The sequence below is a fragment of the Urocitellus parryii genome, chromosome 11 (genome assembly GCF_045843805.1).
Source record: "Urocitellus parryii isolate mUroPar1 chromosome 11, mUroPar1.hap1, whole genome shotgun sequence".
NCBI classification, from domain to species: domain Eukaryota; kingdom Metazoa; phylum Chordata; class Mammalia; order Rodentia; family Sciuridae; genus Urocitellus; species Urocitellus parryii.
The window spans coordinates 9,690,704-9,709,588 of record NC_135541.1 but is presented as its reverse complement, the minus strand read 5'-3'; the positions used below and the strand labels follow the sequence as shown (position 1 = coordinate 9,709,588).

Below are 18,885 nucleotides of genomic sequence, written 5' to 3'. Positions count from 1 at the left end.
ATGGGAACAAAAATGCATGGCCCTGGTGCACACTGTGCGCCAGAATGTGTCACCCAAGTCACTGTGGATTGTCACCACATTGTTTTATCTATTTTTTGGTACTGGGCACTGAATCCTGGGCCTGGCACATGCTAAGCAAGTACTCTACAGGGAGCTACACCCTCCGCTCACAATCCTCATTGTTAAAGGATGCTGAGGATCAGAGAGGGTAAGTGATTTTCTTAAGGCCACATAGCTAGAGTGTGTTGGAGCTGGGATGTGCTCTCTGACTCCAGACCTGGGGACAGGCACCAAGTTGTTGGGTGCAGAGTCAGAAAAAGGCAAAAGGAAGCCGGGTAGTCTCAGTGGGTAAATGTTTGGCCAGGGAGTTGGCGGTTCCTGTTCCCTTGACTCTGCACCAGCAGGTGCAGGGTGGGAGGGAAAGACTGGGCAGGAAACAGAAACCGCCTGGACGCCAACCACCAAGGCCAGTGGCCAGTGAGAGCCGTCCAGCCAGGTCCACGGAGAGGGTACACATAGCCGAGGGGGTGTTGCTGTTCATTGTTTTGTTCATTCAAAAACTAACATTTCTTATGGCAGAAAATGAGAAATAGAGAAAAGCCGTAAAAAGATATTAAAATCTCTTGTAATCCCATCCTCCAGAGGCAGCCGCTGTTAATACTGTGGCTCACATCCTTCTGGGTTTTTTTCTATGTTGGCATTCTTTTAAAATTAAAACAAAATTAATCACTTAACACATACAACTGCCTTTCAAAACTCGGACATGCCATGAAGCGTGTTCCCATGTGACTAGTTATTCCCATTGCATTTTAGAAGCTGCTCAGAGTTTATCTAACCAAAGATGATCTACCTTTCAACAGGGGGCCGGGTGTGACTATGGTCCCCAAAGGAAAGGGGTCCCGGCCAGTGCATCTGGGAGCTGGTGGTGGGGGACAGAAGCACCTCTCAATTTCATTTTTAAAAAAATCTGATTGAACTCAAGGATGCTTAACCACTGAGCCATATCCCCAGCCCTTTTTATTTTTTTATTTTGAGATAGGGTCTTGCTAAGTCTCTTAGGGTCTGGCTAAGCTGCTGAGGTTGGCTTTGAACTTGCGATCCTCCTGCGTTGGCCTCCTGAGTTGCTGGGATGACAGGCGTGCACCACGGTGCCCAACTTAATTCTGCTTTAATAAGAAGAGTGAGCCGAGCTCAGCATCCAGGGCAATAGCACCTTCCCCTGGCCTCGGGCCCTGCAGGGAGGTAAGGAAACACATTTCTTTTCTTTTCTATTCTATTTATTTCCTTTCTTCCTTCCTCCTCTTTTTTTAATTATTATTTTTTTTAATGATGGGGCCTCACTCTGTTGCCTAGATTGACCCTAAGCTCAGGTGATCCTTCCGTCTCAGTCTCCGGGTAACTGGGACGCCCTGCACGTACCACATGCCTGAATGTCTTTGTCTTTTAAGGACACAGCCTACAGGACATCCACTCCAGCCTGAGACTTTGCAATCGTTTTCTAAGTTCACCTTCTTCATCTTTTCAGGATATCCCCATCAGGTTTCATTAAAAAGTACATGCACTCAGAAATCTAAAATGCCACCATTAGTACCAACAGTTTATTTTACTAATAAAACATATTGATGCATGTGACCGAGGAGCATTCTAACATATTAAACTTTACATGCCAGGAAACTGGCCAGCTTTTTTTGCCACGGTGTCCCATTTCATCCTCACAATCCAGACAGTCCCCATTTTGTGGAGGAGGAAACTGAGTCCTAGAATGATGGATTTATGTGGGGCCACCAACTTGACAAGCTTGGTTTGTACCCAGTTTTCCTAAATTGAGGTCTATTGACAAGTTTCCGTCAAACACTTTAACACTCCAATACAAAGACACCAAAGAAAGCTGGAGTAGCTAAATTCACTGCAGACACATCTGACTTCAGAAGAAGAAGAGCTATTGGGGATGTAGAGAGGCATTAAAAAATGATAAAAGGGTCCATTCTCTGAGAAGACGTAACAACCCTAAACATGTGTGCACCTCATAACAGAGTTAAAAAATACAAGAGGCAAAACCCAATAAACTGCAAGGAGAGACAGAACATCCCTTGTGGTAGCTGAGATGCCATTCCTTCTCTGCCAGTAACAGATGGACCCAGCAGGCAGAAAATGAGTAAGGCCACAAGATGAACTGCATGGCACCAGCCATCAACCAGATCTAATTGGCTGATCAACACTATGTAAGCCAACAACAACAAGACACACATTCTTTTCGAGTACATATAGACAATCATTCACCAAGATACACCACGTTCTGGGCCATAAAACACACCTCAGCATATTTAGAAGAATAGAAAGTATGCTGACTCTGCTCTCAGACCACAGTGGAATTAAACTAGAAATCAGGAAGAAAAAGATTGCTGGAAAATCCCCAAATATCTGAAGTTTAAACAATTTATTTCTAAATCGCTAAATACCACATGAGTCATAAAAGAAGTCCCAAGACCAGTGAAAAATGATCTTAACTAAATGAAAATGAAAACCAACATTTGTGGCTGCAGGGAGAGCCGGGCATGGGTGGTGTTGAATGCATGGGTGGTGTGAAGAAAGATCTCAAATAAACAATCAAGGCTTCCACCGTGGGAAACCAGAGATAGAAAGGCAACAAGCCTAATATAAACAGAACATAAATAAAAATTAGAGCAAAAATGAAAGAAATTGAAAAAGGAAAAAAGTATAGATAACAATAAAAGAGACTTGTATCGTTTGGATTTGAATGTGTCCCAAATGCACACATGTTGAAGATTTGGTCTCAGCCTGTGCTCCTACTGTGAGGTGGTGGAGCCTTTAAGAGGTGGGGCTTAGTGGGAGGAAGTTAGGTGACTGGGGACATGCCTTTGGAGGGAATCTTTGGACCCTAACTTCTTCTTCTCCTTTTGCTTCCTGGCTATCATGGGGTGAACGGGCCTCCTCTGACACGATGCACCTTGCTGCCCCAGACCCAGAGCAGCAGGCCAAGCAGCATGGACTGAAATCTCTGAAAACATGTGCCCAAATGTACCTTTCTTCTGTAAGGTGATTGTCTCAGGTATTTTGTTACAGTAGTGGAAAGCTGACCAACACAGACTCCAAAAGGTGAATCTTTAGAAGGATCAGTAAAATCAACAAACCTCTAGTAAGCTAACCAGGAAAAAAAAAAGAGAAGACAAAAAGGATTGCAGGCAGACAGGAGAGAGAGGCCATTACCACTGAGCCCAGGGACATGGAAAGGACAACAAAGGAATATTATGAACAACTCTCTGTCCACAAGTTGGATAACTTGGATGAAATGGACCTACTCCTTGAAAGACCAATCTACCAAATTCATACAAGAAGAATCAGATGATCCAAGTGGGACCATACATCCTTCATAAAAGAACTTGAATCAATAATTAATAATCTTCCAAAGAAGAAATCACCAGGCCCAAATAAGTTCATGGATGAATTATATCAAACACTTAAGGAAGAAGTGATACGATTTCTTCCAGAACACTCCCGAACTCATTCAATGAGGCCAGTATCGTCCCAATTCCAAAACCAGATACAAACATTACAAGAAAGGAAAACAAAAAACCAACATCTCGTATGAACATAGATGCAAAATCTTCAACAAAATGTTAGCAAACGAATCCTCAATGTACAAAAAGAATGAATTGAACACTCCCAACCTGCCGAGCACCACGACTCGAAGTAGCTTACCTAAGAGGTGCTCCGGAGCCTCATTTGCCTGCAGTGGGGCACTGAAGAGGGTATCGTGTCGCAGGACCTTAGCCCAGGAAAAGACCAAAATTCAAAACTCTAAGTGTGGTTGCTACTGAAGGTGTGCTGCGTTCGCACCACTGGAAAGTGAGAAGAATCACAAACCATCACAACTTGGGGGCGGTCCATACCGAGTGAACGATGTGAACCAGAGACTTCAGTTAGTAAAAATATACTCACCAACTGCAAAAATGTGCACTGGCAAAGTGTGTGTGTGTGTGTGTGTGTGTGTGTGTGTAATCGGGGGGGACAGAGAGATGGGAATGCTGTCCTATTAAAGTGTGCCACCCTCTCCTCATTCCTACTAACCACATTGGTGCCCTTGGAACCTTGACGGCCTACAACAAGGAGGCACATTCTGTGGGTGACTTTGGTTCCTCCTTCTCTAGGCCCCTTTACTTTCAGTTCCTCAGAAGCTGCCAGGCCATGATTAAGTCGTGGAAGTGAGCAGGACGGTGTGGACAAATCCAGTGCACGGACCAGGCTTTGCCACAGGCGGGGCCGGGAACCCCTGATAACACACTCCTCCTGTATTGGACAAGTGCACAAAACTCACATTGGGCAAAAGCCTGGCTGTGACACAGACTGGCTGCCCAAGCCCCGCCCTGTCGGGTGGCCACTAAGGACCAACTGATTTAAATATCGTTAGCCCCTAACATACTCTGAGAGCTCCCTGTGGACGGGCCCTTCCAGAGCACTCTGTGTTCATTCCCTTACTTAACCTGCACCACAGACCTTTTATATCAGATTGTATTAATATCCCCATGTCACAGATGAAGAACCTGACACCCCAAAGGTGAAGTGAGGGTCCAACATTACCCTGACACAACCCAGAACAAAAGGAGTTATAAGAAAACTATAAACGAATATCCCTCATGAATATTGATGCAAAACTCTTTTTTATGGGGTCTCATTATGTTGTGCAGTTTGGTCTTGAACTCTTGGGCTCAAATGGTCTTCCTGTCTCAGTCTCCCGCATAGCTGGGACTACAGGCTCATGCCACTGTGCTTGGGTTATCGATGCAATAATGATTAACAAAATGTTAGCAAATGGAATTCAATAGCTCATTAAAGGATTATATAGCACGACCAGGTGAGATGTATTCCTGGAATGCAAGGATGGTTCAATACCTGAACCTCAGTCAATGTATCCTACCACATCAACAGAAGGAAGGAGTAAAATAACATAATCACTTCAACTGACGCAGAAGAAGCATTTGACAAAGTTCAACACTCTTTCATGATAAAAAGTACACTCGGAAAATCAAGAATAGAAGGAAACTCTCAACATAATAAAGGGGATATATGAAAAGTCAAGCTAAGCTGGGCATGGTGATGCACACTTGTAATCACAGTGGTCAGGAGGCTGAGGCAGAAGGATCACCAAGTTCAAAGCCAGCCTCAGAAATTTAGCAAGGCCCTAAGCAACTCAGCAAGACCCTGTCTCAAAATAAAAAAATAAAAGGGGCTGGGAATGTGGCTCAGTAGTTAGCACCCCAGGTTCAATCCCTAGTACCAGAAAAGAAAAGAAAAGTCAAGTTAATGTTCTTTTTTTAAAAAAAAAATTGTTTTCAACGTTGATGGATCTTTATTTTATTCATTCTTTATATGTGGTGCTGAGAATTGAACCCAGTGCCTCACACATGCTAGGCAAGTGCTCTACCATTGAGCCACAACCCCAGCCCCCAGGCTAATGTTCATAATGTTGAAATATTCAAAGGTTTCCTTCCAAGATCATGAGTAAGACAAAGATGCCCACTCCAGCCGCTTCCATTCAACATAGAAGTACTAGCCAGGGGGCTGGTAGAGTGCTCGCCTCGCACATCCAAGGCCCTGGGTTCGATCCTCAGCACCACATAAAAATAAATAAAGTTATTAAATAAAAAAGTACTAGCCAGAGCAATTTTGGCAAGAAAAAGAAGCAAGATAATTCAAATTGGAAAGAAAGGAAAAACAACCTGTTAGAACTAATAAATAAATTCATCAAACCTTCAGGATTCAAAATCAACACCCAAAAAATCAGTGTTATATGCAGTAATAAATAATCCAAAAAAGAAAATAATTCCATTTTTAATAGTATCAGAAGGAATACAACGTTTGCCATATACTTAACCAGACAGGCAAAAGAGTTGCATATTGAAAACTATAAAATGTTGCTGAAATTAAAAAACCCCCCCAAATAAGTGGAAAAACATGTTCATGGATTTGAAGCCTTAACACCATTAAGATGCAACACTACCCAACGCAATCTTTAGATTTAATGCAGCCCCTATCAAAATCCCAATGGCATTTTTCTTTTCAGAAATAGAAAACTCCATCCTCAAATGCGTATGACATCTCAAGGAATCCTGGAGAGCCAGAACAATCTTGGAAAAGAACAAAGTTGGAGGTCTCAGATTTCCTGGTGTCAAAAGTTAACAAAAGACCACGACAATCAAAATAGCAGGGCCCTGCATTTCCCCTTGAAGATCACCAGTGGGATCAAATGTAAAGCCCAGAAATAGGCCTTTCCTATATGGGAAATGCAAATCAAAACCACAATGAGATCAAAACCACCTCAACCCCATTACCATCGCTACTGATTAAAAAAACAAACGAGTGTTGACAAGGAGGCGGAGAAGGAGCCCTGTGTCCTGATGGTGGACGTGGAAGGTGGTGCAGCTTCCAGAGAAAGCAAGAGCTGGGTCCTCAGAATTTCCCTCAATTCCACTTCTGGGTCTATACTCAAAAGACTTAAAAGCAGGATCTGGAGGAGATATTGTCGTAGCAGCACTGTTCACATAGCCAGGGACGGACGTAACCCACGGGCGGGTGAGTGGATGAAGGAAATGCGGTGTGCCTGCCTCGGAATATTCCTGCTTTCACAAGGAGGGGATTCCCGACTCTGGCTGGGACATGCTGAGCCTTGCAGACATGGCACTGAATGAAGCAAAGTCACGAGAGATGGTGATGCCGCTTCTAGGAGGCACCAGAGGAGTCCAGCTCACAGAGGGAAGGGAGCTTGGGGCCCGGGTTTCACTTCTGCCAGAAGCTGGTTGCACACAACGATGGCATGTAGTCAACGTCCCTGACTGTGGCCTTAAAAACGGCTAAGATGGACACGTCCTTAGGGGACGGCCTGGCTGGAGGAACCCGCAGAGAGGCCCTGCTACCCACGACCCGCTGCCAAGGCTCCAAACGGATCTGGAACCTTCCTCCGAGGCCAGTTTTCAGCCTGGCCTCACTGGGACCGGGAAGTCCACCCTCAGGCCTTGATCTCCCCACTGCCAGGTCCCTGGGCTTGGGCCCCTCACCCCACTTCATGAACAGCCTCCTGGAGTCTCCCTGCACCCGGCGCGTGGCCCCTCCTCCTGTGCCCTCTGCCTGGCAGTCACCCTGCGCGGAGCATTCCTGGGTCCTCACCCTCTTCCCGTGGGTTTGGCCCATGGAGACCAGACCTGGGGGGGGGGGAGAGGGTGGGGTGTCTAGGCCCTCACCCACAGTGGTGCCACCAGGGACTGGGGACAGCCCTCCCCCAGGGGGCACAGCTCCCAGCTGGCACTGCCCCGTCCCCCTCCCCTCCCTGCTCAGGTCTGGAGCTCCGACCCCCCGTGGCTCTGGGCACTGCAGGATGGCTCCTTGGGGGGTCTCTGCACCCTGCGGCCTCTGCAAGGCCCATCTCCCTCCCCCGACCCAGTGTGCCTTCTGTTCCCTGCCAGGACCCGGACCTCCCTCACGGCAAGTCCCCTCCGGCCACCACCAGGGCCAGCCTGTCCTGCTTCCTCTCCCCTGCCGGGGCCTGGCTTTAGCTCCTCAGCCACCTCTCGGTGCCCTCAGTGTGGCCTCCCCTGCTGGAAGCCTCCTCCAGCCCGCAGCCTGCTCCGCCGCCCTCCTAAAGCTGCCTCCTGTCCAGGCCGTCCCTGTGTCACAGTGTTTCGGGAACATTCCTTTCTCCTCTGGTTCCCCGACCACTGCCTGGGTCTCCCCACCCCCAGTGCCAGGTCCTTGTGGACTCCGTGGGTCTCCCGGCCCCTCAGTGGCATCTGGGATGTCTGGGGGCGTGTGGCCTGTGGCTGGGGTGTCGGGAAGGTGGCAGCGGGTGGTCTGGGGCCCTCAGGCTGCTTCCAGGAGGGCACCTGGCTCAAGGCACCGCTGGCCGGCTTCCCCGCGGGGCAACCTGGGAAGCTTCTGGGAGCCTCAGATGACCCCGAGCAGCGCCCGGGCTCTGGGTGCCTCGGCCTCCTGTCTGCGGAGGGCACAGTGCAGAGCAGCCCTGGAGGTGGAGGTCAGGGGGCCGGCGGTGTGTGGAGAGGCCACTGCTGGCAGCGCAGGTCCAGTGCCACCTGCTGTGTCGTGTGCCCCCGGAGCTGGAGCAGCGTCCCTCACCAGGCCGACAGGACGCTGCCCGGCCACGACCCAGCGCTTCTGAAGCCAGCCGCTGGGTTCCGCTTTCTTTCTTTTTGCCTTTTGGTCCTCGGCCATCCCATCCCCCACCCCACTTCTGTCACCGCCTCAGGAAAAGCCGTAGGACAGCACAGCGACAGGGGACCCGAGGCCTTCAGAAGAAACAGGATGGGAGGGGACGGCCCAGACCCAGGCCAGGCCCAGCAGCTCGGGGCAGAGGAGGCTGGCCTCCTGGGCAGGCTGGGGCGTGGGCTGGAGAGAGCGGGCTCCGGGGGCCTCTGAGCCCCCTGGAATCAGTGCCACCCTGGGGCCAGGAGTCCCCAGAGATGGCAGCTCTGTGGGATTCACTGCAGGTCCTCTTTCCTGAAGCTCCGTGAGCCTGCGGGGTCCCAGGCTCCTGGGGAGGATCTCAGTCCTCCACCTCCTTCCTGCGTGATCGTGGGGTGACCTTGCGTAGGATTCTTAGTCTGCTTCTGCCTCTACTTCCCCATCGGAAAAATGTGAAATAACAGCCCCTACTCCTAGGGCAGTTGCAAGGATTCGAGGAGTTAATGACCCACAAAATTACAAACCCAGTGCCCACAGGGCAGGCCCTCGGGGAGCAGCAGGGCTACCATGGCCCCGCCAGCTCAGCAGCATCTCTCCCCTGCCCCTGGCACAGACCCTACTGATCCCTCTAAACATGACGCCCACCCCAGGTCAGTGTCCAGCCAAGAGACTGCAGTCACTGCAGCAGGCATGTGGCCCTTCGAAGACACCCAGGTCCCAGTCCCGGGACCCATGAATCCACCACATTCCACAGGCAGGATTGTGCAGGACCAGGAAAGATTACTAATCAGAGGCCTCAGAACAGGGAGATTATCCCAGATTAGCCGAGTGGAGCTAATCTGATCACATGCGCCTTTAGAAACAAGGAACTCTGGCTGGAGCTGAGGGGCGTCAGAGCCAGGGAGGCCAGAGCGGCTGAGGCCAGAAGGAGCCACGGCTGCTGGCTTTGAAGTCAAGGGGGCCGCAAGCCACAGAGGGGGGCAGCTTCTGGGAGCCCCGAATGACCTCCGAGCAGCAGCCAGCAAGGGAGGGGGGCCCAGGGCAGTCACAGCTCGGAACCCGATTCTGCCAGCAGCCTGAGGGGCCCTGGAGGCAGACTATCCCCCGAGACCCCAGAGAAGAGCCCAGGCCAGCAACACGTCCATCTGGCCTTGGGTGACCTGGGACAACCAGCTGAGGACACCCAGGGTTCTGACGAACGGAACTTTGAGAAAATAAATCTGTGTTGTTTAAATAGAAAACAGAACTCACTGCGCACGTAGCCCTGGCTAGGTGCTATCTCCACTCTCACAGCACAGTTGCTGATTGTCCCCAGGGCACATACTCGGGAGTCACCTTGGGGACGGCCGCACAGCTCGCCTGGCCTGGGCTCACCAGGGCAGACTCAGGGTCCCTCCAGCAGGTGATCCAGAGCCAAGTTCATGCAGTTGGCCACTTAGAGTCACTCTGCTGTTCCCCGACTCGTTCTGCCTTGTCCCCATGTTCTCTCTCAAAATCACAAAGGTGACCCACTCTCGACCAGCTGGAAAGCCTTCTGGGAGGGGTTCCATCTTCCAGACAAGTCCCACGCGTAGCCTGGCCCCTGTGCCCTTTTACCTGTGTGCGCCAGGCCAAGTCAGAGCGTTCCCAACACTCCAGACTCACGCCTCTGCTTCAGTACAGCTGGGCATCCTTTCCTGTCCTGCTCTGCAGGTTTCTCTTTGAAGAGGCACTAGGCTCAGTCCTCTCGGGGGGACCTGGCCCTGGTACCCTGGCAGGATTCTCAGGGTCCCCAGGACAGCCTCAAGGTCTCTGCGCTGGGAAGCCGCGGCCCAGCCCCAGCCCAGCCCCAGCCCTCGCCTCTTTACCCCAGTTCCCCAGTAGAGGGCGCCACCTGTGCTCCTTGCTTCCCGGAGAATGAGGAGAAAACCCAGTTCCCTGTTGGACTGTTAATCTGTGCTTAGGATTTCTCAGTAAGGAATTCCCCTGGATTATCGACTACCTTATTATCTCCATGAGCTCACAAGGAATTTCAGATATGTAGATTTTTAGATGTTCCCAGAGCCAAATGTATGAAGTTTCCTTCTCCCAAAGCTCTGAGTCAGACAGGTCTGGAAGTCACCCTCCACCTCAGACAGGCTGGGTAAGTCACCATTGGCCCCGTCTCCACACCTGCATATGAGGATAGCAACAATAAGGTAGCTCCTACCCCCCAGCACTGGTTTGAGGGATCAATTCTGTGATTCATGCACAGAATACACACAGGGAGCTGTACAAACTCATGCGAGATACAGCCTACTCCTCAGTCTAAATGTGAGAATTTAGCTGCTTGTATTCTCTGTGCTGGTCAAAAGATCAGGATCTTCTGCCTCCCACCCAGCGGGACGGCTACTTTCACAAAGAGAAGATCCACGTTGGCGAAGATGCGGAGAAGCTGAACGCTTCCGCGGCTGCTGGGATGGTAAAATGGTGCAGCTGTGGGAATGGTACAGCAGTCCCCCAAATCAAAAATAGAATGACCACGTGATCTCACCATTCCACCTCTGGGTAAGTACCACAAAGAACTGAAAGCAGGGTCTCAAAGAGACATGGGCAGCCACGCTCACAGCAGCATTATTAATAGTAGCCAAAAGGTGGAAGCAGCCCGAGTGTCCATGGAGAAGCAAGATGTGGTTACCCTTAAAGACAAGGGAGCAGCTCCGCATGCCACAACGTGGATGCCCTGGAGGACATCACTGTGCAAAGTGAAGAGCCAGTCACGAAAGGACAAACACACAGGATTCAACTTACATGAGCCGCCCCAGTGGGCAGACTCAGAGGAGGACTGTCAGGAAGGTGGTGGCTTCCTGCTGGGGAGACAGGAGGGGGTCTTTCTTCACTGTGCACAGAGCTTCAGTTTCCAGAGACAAGAAACTTCTGGACCATAATGTGAGTATACTTAACCCCCCAGTGTGCATAATGGTCAAGATGGCAAATTTTAAGATGTTCACATTTTGAGAGAGAGAGAGAGAGAGAGAGAGAGAGAGAGAGAGAGAGAGAGAGAAGGAAATGATCTATTCTTTTCTCTGAACTTTGTCCTCCTGGAAGCTCTCCACCTGCTGGAGGGAAAGAGGCCCATAAATTGCCACCATGGGCGCTGACCACTGAAATCAGGGCAGAGGAGGTTCCCGCTGGGATGGGCGAGACCCAGGGGCGGCGCCTCCTGCTGGTGGAGCGCGCACCTGCACCCAGGGCTGCCTGCGGATCGCGTGAGAGGCCCGAGGTCCGAGGCCGCTGCCTCCGCAGATGGACTCGCCCGTCCTCCGCATAAGGAAGTAGAAGGGAATCTGCGCAGCGTCATTTAACAAGAATAAAGACGACGATGCAGGGTCCAGGGTGCTTCCCTCAAAGGCAGCCCAGAGTGACAGGTGCCCGGCCGGGGGACAGAACTCAGTGCCTGGTGGGTGCTGTGTGGGCCACTTGCTGCCTTGCTCCCAACCCTGAGAGCCGTAGAGTAGGGCTGGGGGGCCACAGGGGCGCCCCCACCGAGCAGCCAGCCCGCTAGACCTGCCCACCTCCTCCCCACCTGTGTCCGCCGTCCAGCCCAGGCCAGCTGGTGCCCACACACTGGCCCCCAGAGCAGGCTTGGGGGGACTCCTGGGACCGCCCAGGGTGGGGCAGGTGAGCCCTTGGAAGCGGCTCGAGCTCGCTCCACTCTTTAACCTTGGCTCCTCTTCCCCTCAAAGCCAAGTTTATGGAACATAGGAAGGGGTGGGAGGGGGTCAGACGGGACAAGGCAAGGCCCAGGGGACAGAGGAGCCAGGGGCAGGGCTCCTGCAGGATGGTCCTGGCACCATCTCCCTGGGGACCCCACTGGAACCCCGGGAACAGGGAAATGGGCAGATGCTTGGGCCCCAGCGCCCACCCACTGTGCCAGGACGTCTAAGGTCCAGGTTTAACAAGCTCCCGTGGGTAATTCAACAATCTCAGGCTGGTGCCACGGGTCCTGGAAGAACTGAGCCCCTGATTCCAGTGGAGCTTAAATAATAGTCACAAGCATCAGGTGCAGTGGTGGGCACCTTATAGACCTGCTAATTAGAGGTTGGGGCAGGAGGATCACTGAGTCCAGGAATTTAAGGCCATCCTGGGCCATATGGCAAGACCCTTGTCTCGAAGTAAAATTTAAATAAATAAATAGTATTCACATTCAACTATAAAAATGATAGTTTGTTCACGAATCATAAAAAATCCTATAAAATTATAAATCACAAGGTTTAGCTCTGAATTGAGGGAGTTTAACAGCAGGGGATTTGCAGCTGTGTCAAGTGGGGAAAGTCTTAGCTGTCAAAATGCAGGCCACCCCCTTCTTTCAGGGCTCTCTTTCCAGTGCTCTTCTGGTAAAGAACAGAATCCTTTTCCCGGCAGGAGGAAGTCCTGCTGTCTCAGCCCCCCTCCCATTCTTTCTTCTGGACACACTGGTTTTTTTTTCAGTCCTGGGAGCTCACCATACATTCCACTGCCCCAGGGCCTTTGCACCTGTACCTCCCTTCTTGTCTAGTTGGCTCCCCCTTGCTCTGCATATATTTTTTCCTTTAGAGTCCTGAGTTGGCACAAAACCATGCAGACTTCTGTGGGATCCTGTGACCCCCTCTCCCTGTCCTGGAAGCTTGCTGATTGCAGGCACCGACGTGATACTGCCCATGGCTTGCACATGCTGAGGCTCCAGGTGAATATTTGTGGAATGAATAAGCAATGATAAGAGCAAAAACCAGGCTGGTAAAGCAGGCTTCCAATTGGCTTAGGAAACCAAAGTCCCTACAGGGTCCAGGCGAGTCTGGAGGCCAAGCCCTGCAAGTACCAGTCTTGACCGTCACTGAGACACCCGCTTCCAAGTGACGCCCGTTCTCTTCCTTGCGCTTCCTTTCTTCAATTAAAATAAAAAAAAAACGACTACAAAGTGTACTTCCCTTAATCAGAAAATGTCAAGAATGTCAAAATGTCATGATATTAACAATCAAAATGATACGTCAGTCTTGCCAATGAGTGGGAATCTTAGGAAGCCAGGCTCCCTGTTCTTCAGGGCTTACCCAGGCAAATAAAACGATGATCTTTTTCTAATTTGCTAAGTGTAATTGCTGGGTAATTTTAAGGCAGATTTTTTTTTCTTTTTAGGTTTTTGAACTTTATGCAGTGGGATGACTTTTAACGGCTCAAATAACACAAAAGGGTCAATTGGTTGTTTAACTGTTCCTCAGGGTGGACCCTAGCGGATCCAGCCTGATTCTTTGACTAATGAGAAAGGCCCAGCAGAGTCAGCAGATGGCAGTTTTCATCTTGTTTTATGAAACAGGAAAATGCTGCCATGATGTAGATTTGGGCACTTAAAACTGACCCCCCCCCCATCCCTGAAAGCCTCCTCCCCACATGGATTTAAGCTCTGGGAAGAGAATTTGGCGAAGGGAAGATGTGAGAACCCATCAAAAATGCATTCACCAAGCATCAGGCAACTCCTCTGCCCTCTGTCCCAAGCCCGAGGCAGATGGTGCTTCCTTCCTAGGTCACCGTGACTGTGCTGACGGTGGTGACTTACCTTAAAGCTGAGGCCCAGGAAGAGAAAGCAGTCCATCATTTTTATGCCCCAAGTGCAAGTCTGTTTCTGTCTATATGATGACTATCCTCCTCAGTTCCCTTTCCGAAAGCTCGTTAGTATCAGGGGCTCCCTGTCTCAGTCCTGTGCACCCCGGTGAATGCTTCTGTCTCATTTTATGAGACCATAAGCAATGATCCCGGTGTCACCTCCTCATGCTGTGTGCCCGGCACTCTGTATGCATTTTCTCACTGATCCCCACATTCCTGAAAGGTGGGCGGTGCACAGGTCGGGAAATGAACTCAGAGCCAGGAGGCAAATTGCCTGAAGTCACACAGCTGCAAAACGGCCTGAAGAGCCCAAGCCCAGGTCTGTCTTCACCAAAGCCTGCACTTTTAAAAATTATTAGTTTTCTGATATCATCATTGGACCCAAAATGGAGAGTCCCTGCTCCCACCTCAGCCAGATGGGAAGCAGAACTGCCTAAAATCTCACTCTTGGGCTAAGAAGAAACTTCAACTCATTTTCTTTGTTTTTACTACTTTGTCACCGAACAGGTTTCTTTTTTTCCTTGTGGGGAGACCGTGTCACGGGTGAAAATTAGATCTGCCAAATTTATGATGAACACTCTCAGAAAATTAGCAACACAGGGGAACCTCCTCAGCTTGTTAAAGAACATTCTCCAAACTCACTGGAGTTAACATCATATTTAACGGCAGAAGATTATGCTGTCCCCTGAAAATCGAGAATAGGGCAGATATGAAGATTGCACTACTTCTACTACTCTTGCCCTACAGAGTACTGGAGGTCCTAGCCATTGCAATATTATAAGAAAGTTAAATTAAAGGCATAGAGATCACAAAGGGAAAACGTGAAACTGTTCCTGCTGCAGATGATGTGGTTATTTACATATCAAATCCCTTGAAAGTTAAGGTTGCAAGTTACCCTGTGAGCATGCACCAACCAGCCACCCACCCACCCCGTATTTCTATATTCTGGCAGTAGATAGGTAGAAACCAAAATTAAGAGTATGATACTATTTACCATCAATAATGACCAAAGAGAAATGCTTATGCACAAATCTAATGAAATGTGCCCAGGACTTGTGACTATAAAAGACTCAGAAAGAGATCAAAGAAGACCCCATAAACGGAGACACTCCTCATTCACGGCCGGGAGGTGACATTGTCCAGATAACCATTCTTCTCAGGCTTTTAAACACAGGTTTAAGCAGTTCCTGCCTAAATCCCAGCAAGACGCTTTATAGATATAAACAGGGTGATTCTGATAATCTATATGGAAAAGCAGAGGAACTAAAATAGGCAATTTTGAAAAATAGGAATGAAGCGGGAAGAAGCCCGCTGACGGCTGAAGGCTCGGAGAGCTGCCGTGGTCCCGGCTGCCTCACGTCAGCAGAGGGACGGGCACAGAGATCCACCGAACATGACACTGAGCTCACATGGTCCCCACACACGTGCAGCCAGAGGACTTCAGAGAAAAGTACAAAAGCGATTCAACGGCGCTCTTCCAAGAAATGGTCCTCCAGCGACTGCCGACCCTCGGGCCAAATAACGGACACCGACCTGGACTTAGGATGTGACAAGAAGGGATCAGAGTCGTGTGTAGACTTGAATATAAACACACGATGTCAAAACGGCTAGAGGAGAACGTCGGAGAGACCTCGGTGTTTAACGCGCACATGGACGTGTCCCAGACGTGACGCCAGAGGATCCGCCAAAGAGGGAGGCGTCCCCCTCCTCAAGAGCGAAAGCTTTGTCCCGTGAGAGCCCTGTGGGGTGAAGAGACCAGCCACAGGCGGGAGGAGACAGTCACAGCCAGGGAGCTGACAAGGACTCTCAGAAGCCCACAGAGAAGGCTCAGGCCGTCCAACCGGGAGAAGGACCCGAGGCAGGGAGGAGCATTTCACCTCCGAGGACGGGAACAGGCAGCGACGTTCCGGAGAAGATGCCCAACCTCACTAGCCCCTGGGGAAACGCAGACCAAGAGCGTGAGGTGCCACAGCTGCTGACCAGGACACCCACATGGACAGCAGGGCGACACGGTGGTCAGTGAGCCTGCCGTCACACGCGCATCGCTGGTGGGAATGTAAAACAGTCCGGCCACTTTGGATAACCAGCTGGTGACTTCTTGCATTTACCATGTGGTCCTGCCTCACGCTCCCAGGCATTGATCCTGAGAGATGAAAACATGTCCACCAAGAACCTGGACACCACGGTTTCTTTACAAAAATCCTCAAACTGGCCACCATCAAACTGTGCTTTGGAGTGTGCATGGTTAACATGGACGCTGTCCAGCAACCAGAAGGACCCAGGGATGGTCTAAATGGATCTCAAAGGCCGACGAAAAACAAACCCCTAGTCTCAAAAGGTCACTCACTGTGTGACTTTATTTATGTAGCACTCTGAAAATTACAGAGATGGAGACTAAATGAGTGGTTGCTGGGGTCACGGATGGGGGCGGGTACTGTGACTACCCAGGGGTACCACAAGGGGCCTATGGTGCTGCCACTCAGTTGCTACACATGAACCTATACGTGTGACACAATGACACAAGAACACACACACACACACACACACACACACACACAGAGGACCAAGGTCGGCTTCCTGGTTTTGATATTGTTAGACTCACATAATATGCATCCACTGGGGATCACTGGCTGCCGCGCACACTCCATCTCTCTATAATTATTATTTCAAAAGAAAAAATTCAGCATGTAAGCTGAGCAAGTCTGAGAGAGCTGCTTCCCACAGTCATAGAGGATTCTGCTGTTTCTCTTTCCACTTTAATATTTTAACCCCCTTCAATATTTAAAAAGAGGCAAGGCCGCTGTTTTTATTATTCCTTTCTTTTTTCCAACTTCCTTGACTGTCAGTGAGCTGAGGCTTTCAACCAAACTAGTGCTAAGTCAGGAAGGAAATGCAACGAAAAAGGTGCGGTGGCCGAGTCCAGGACTTAGCCTGATGGGCTCTGAGGGGCCCAGAACTGTCCCAACAGGCTTTGAGAAGAGAAAGAGGGACCAGGAGCAGAGGCGCACACCTGTAATCCCAGCGGATTGGGAGGCTGAGGCAGGAGGGTTGCAAGTTGAAAGCCAGCCTCAGCAACTCAGTGAGGCTCTAAGCAACTTAGTGAGACCCTGTCTCACAACTACAAAGGGCTGGGATGTGGCTCCGTGGTTAAGTGCCTGTGGCTTCCATCCCCAGTTACCCACCTCTCCAAAAGAGGGAGCGAGGCCTAGACCAGAGCAGGTGGAGGTCAGTGTACCGGCTCCTCACCTGCTTTCCAGATCCGCCCAGAAGGCTGTGCAGGGCCTTTCAGTAGGGCATCCATGATGTGTTCAGCAAAGGACAGACGGGCTGTCATGCTGCCCGTGCTCAGGGGCTCCGCTTATCCCAGGGAAAGGTGACACAGTCCACATTGATTCATGGTAGCACAAGGAGCGCTGTGGCTGCTGTGCTTCAAGAGGTGGGAGTCCCTGGGTGCGGGGGATGGCTGGAGGGGCGTGGGGCTGGGGTCGGGGTGGGCGGCAGCTGGTGAGCCTTCTTACCTCCAAAACAAGGTCTGAATCCTCGTGCTTCCCAATTGTGGTACTTTTATTCAGGACAAAAAAGCCCTCGGCACTCTTTAGATAGGCTTTCATTCTCTTTTCTTTTCCTGTATGAGGTTTTCAGAAAGAATTTTGTTAGAAACATGCAGCCCTCCCTCCAGCCACTCAACAGTATCAGCTTTAGAATGAATGAAATCCCCATCGAGTTGAAAGCAAAGGGAAAGTCTGCAGACGGCCGTGGGCCCCGGACGTGACCGTGATCACCAAGCCAAGTCTGCGTCTCTGCTAACTGACAGTGCTGTCTGACGTAGAAGAGTTTGGGTCTGATAAACAGAAGACATTTGCTGTGGCACTCAGGGCACAAACCAAAGCTGAAACAACCCCCAGACAAACCTGAATCCCACTGATAACTGCCACCCACCACTCATCAATTTAGTTATCTGACATATTCACAGTCAGTATTTCTAACCAAGCACTGACTAGCTCTGTGACCTTGGCTGGTTACTTATTCTCTCTGTGCCCCCCCAGTTTTCTCATCTGTAAAATGGGTGTGGTGAGGATTAACTGCAATCATACGTGTGAAATACGGAGAATGGCACGGAGCTCACTTTGCACACAGATTAGTACTACTGCTTATTAATGCTGTTGTTAGCCTGGGCTTCTCAAACTTTGAGCCCCAGGCTTCCACAGAGCTTGAGGTGCAGAGAGCTAGTCATTGATGAAGCAGGCATTAGATACTTTCTTTCTAAATTCCTGCATTTCTTTACATACTTGGCTAGGAAAAAAAAGAGAGTGGTTTCTAAAATTAAAGTAACAGGTTATAGCTTGATCACGTGATCAGGACTCTGCACATATCCCCACCCCAACATTTTATTATGAAAATATTAAATATACAGAGAACTTTAAAGAAGTAGACACCACTGTCTATCTTATACTTTGATGCATTTCAGAATAAGTTGTAAACATGTTTTTTCAAAATGCTTTGGAGACTTCAGAAGTCTGTACAATGCTGATAACAATTCATCTGCTGCTTGAATTCTGATCAAGCTACGTCCACGTACATCAATGTCACATGGAGGAACAACGTCCCTCCTTTTTCTTTTCAACTGAAAAGGCGCTGAAATGCAAAGTAGCTGGACTTAAGGATAAAAATAATAATCACCTAGCTGTGATGGTAGCAGCTCTCGGGGGCTCTGCTTCTCATCATCATCTCTGTCGTCACTTATTGAGTGCCAGGCCTTGTCACCCTTGAACACATGATTACTCTGCATCTTCAGAGCAACCCTGCAAGGTATTGTCCCTACTTTACCGATGATGAAACAGACTCAGAGAGGTTAAGTTCACGCAGAAGTTAAGTGGCAGGGAGAGAACTTCTGGCCCTTGCATGGAACTACTAGGTTAGAGATAGTGTCTCCCTCTAGGGCAGGGGGCAAATTTGCATATCATAAAGGTAATGTCCTCTTCTAGGGCCAAGGTTTGCTCGAAGTCCCTTTGAGACTGGAGTTCCCTGGGCTCGGAGTGCCTTAGCTGGAACTCAAGACTCACTAGCTGCCTTCACTGG

The 18,885-nt window shown here is 49.9% G+C and overlaps 1 protein-coding gene across 1 annotated transcript in view; it reads right to left on the bottom strand.

Annotated features, from left to right (window-relative positions):
* Fhad1 (forkhead associated phosphopeptide binding domain 1) overlaps positions 1-17,417 on the bottom strand; it is a 111,562-nt gene extending 94,145 nt beyond the window's left edge. Inside the window, exon 1 of the mRNA XM_077791445.1 lies at positions 17,325-17,417. Coding sequence (XP_077647571.1) covers positions 17,325-17,417 — 93 coding nt within the window. The remainder of the gene's footprint in view (positions 1-17,324) is intronic.
* Positions 17,418-18,885: the final 1,468 nt, after the last annotated feature.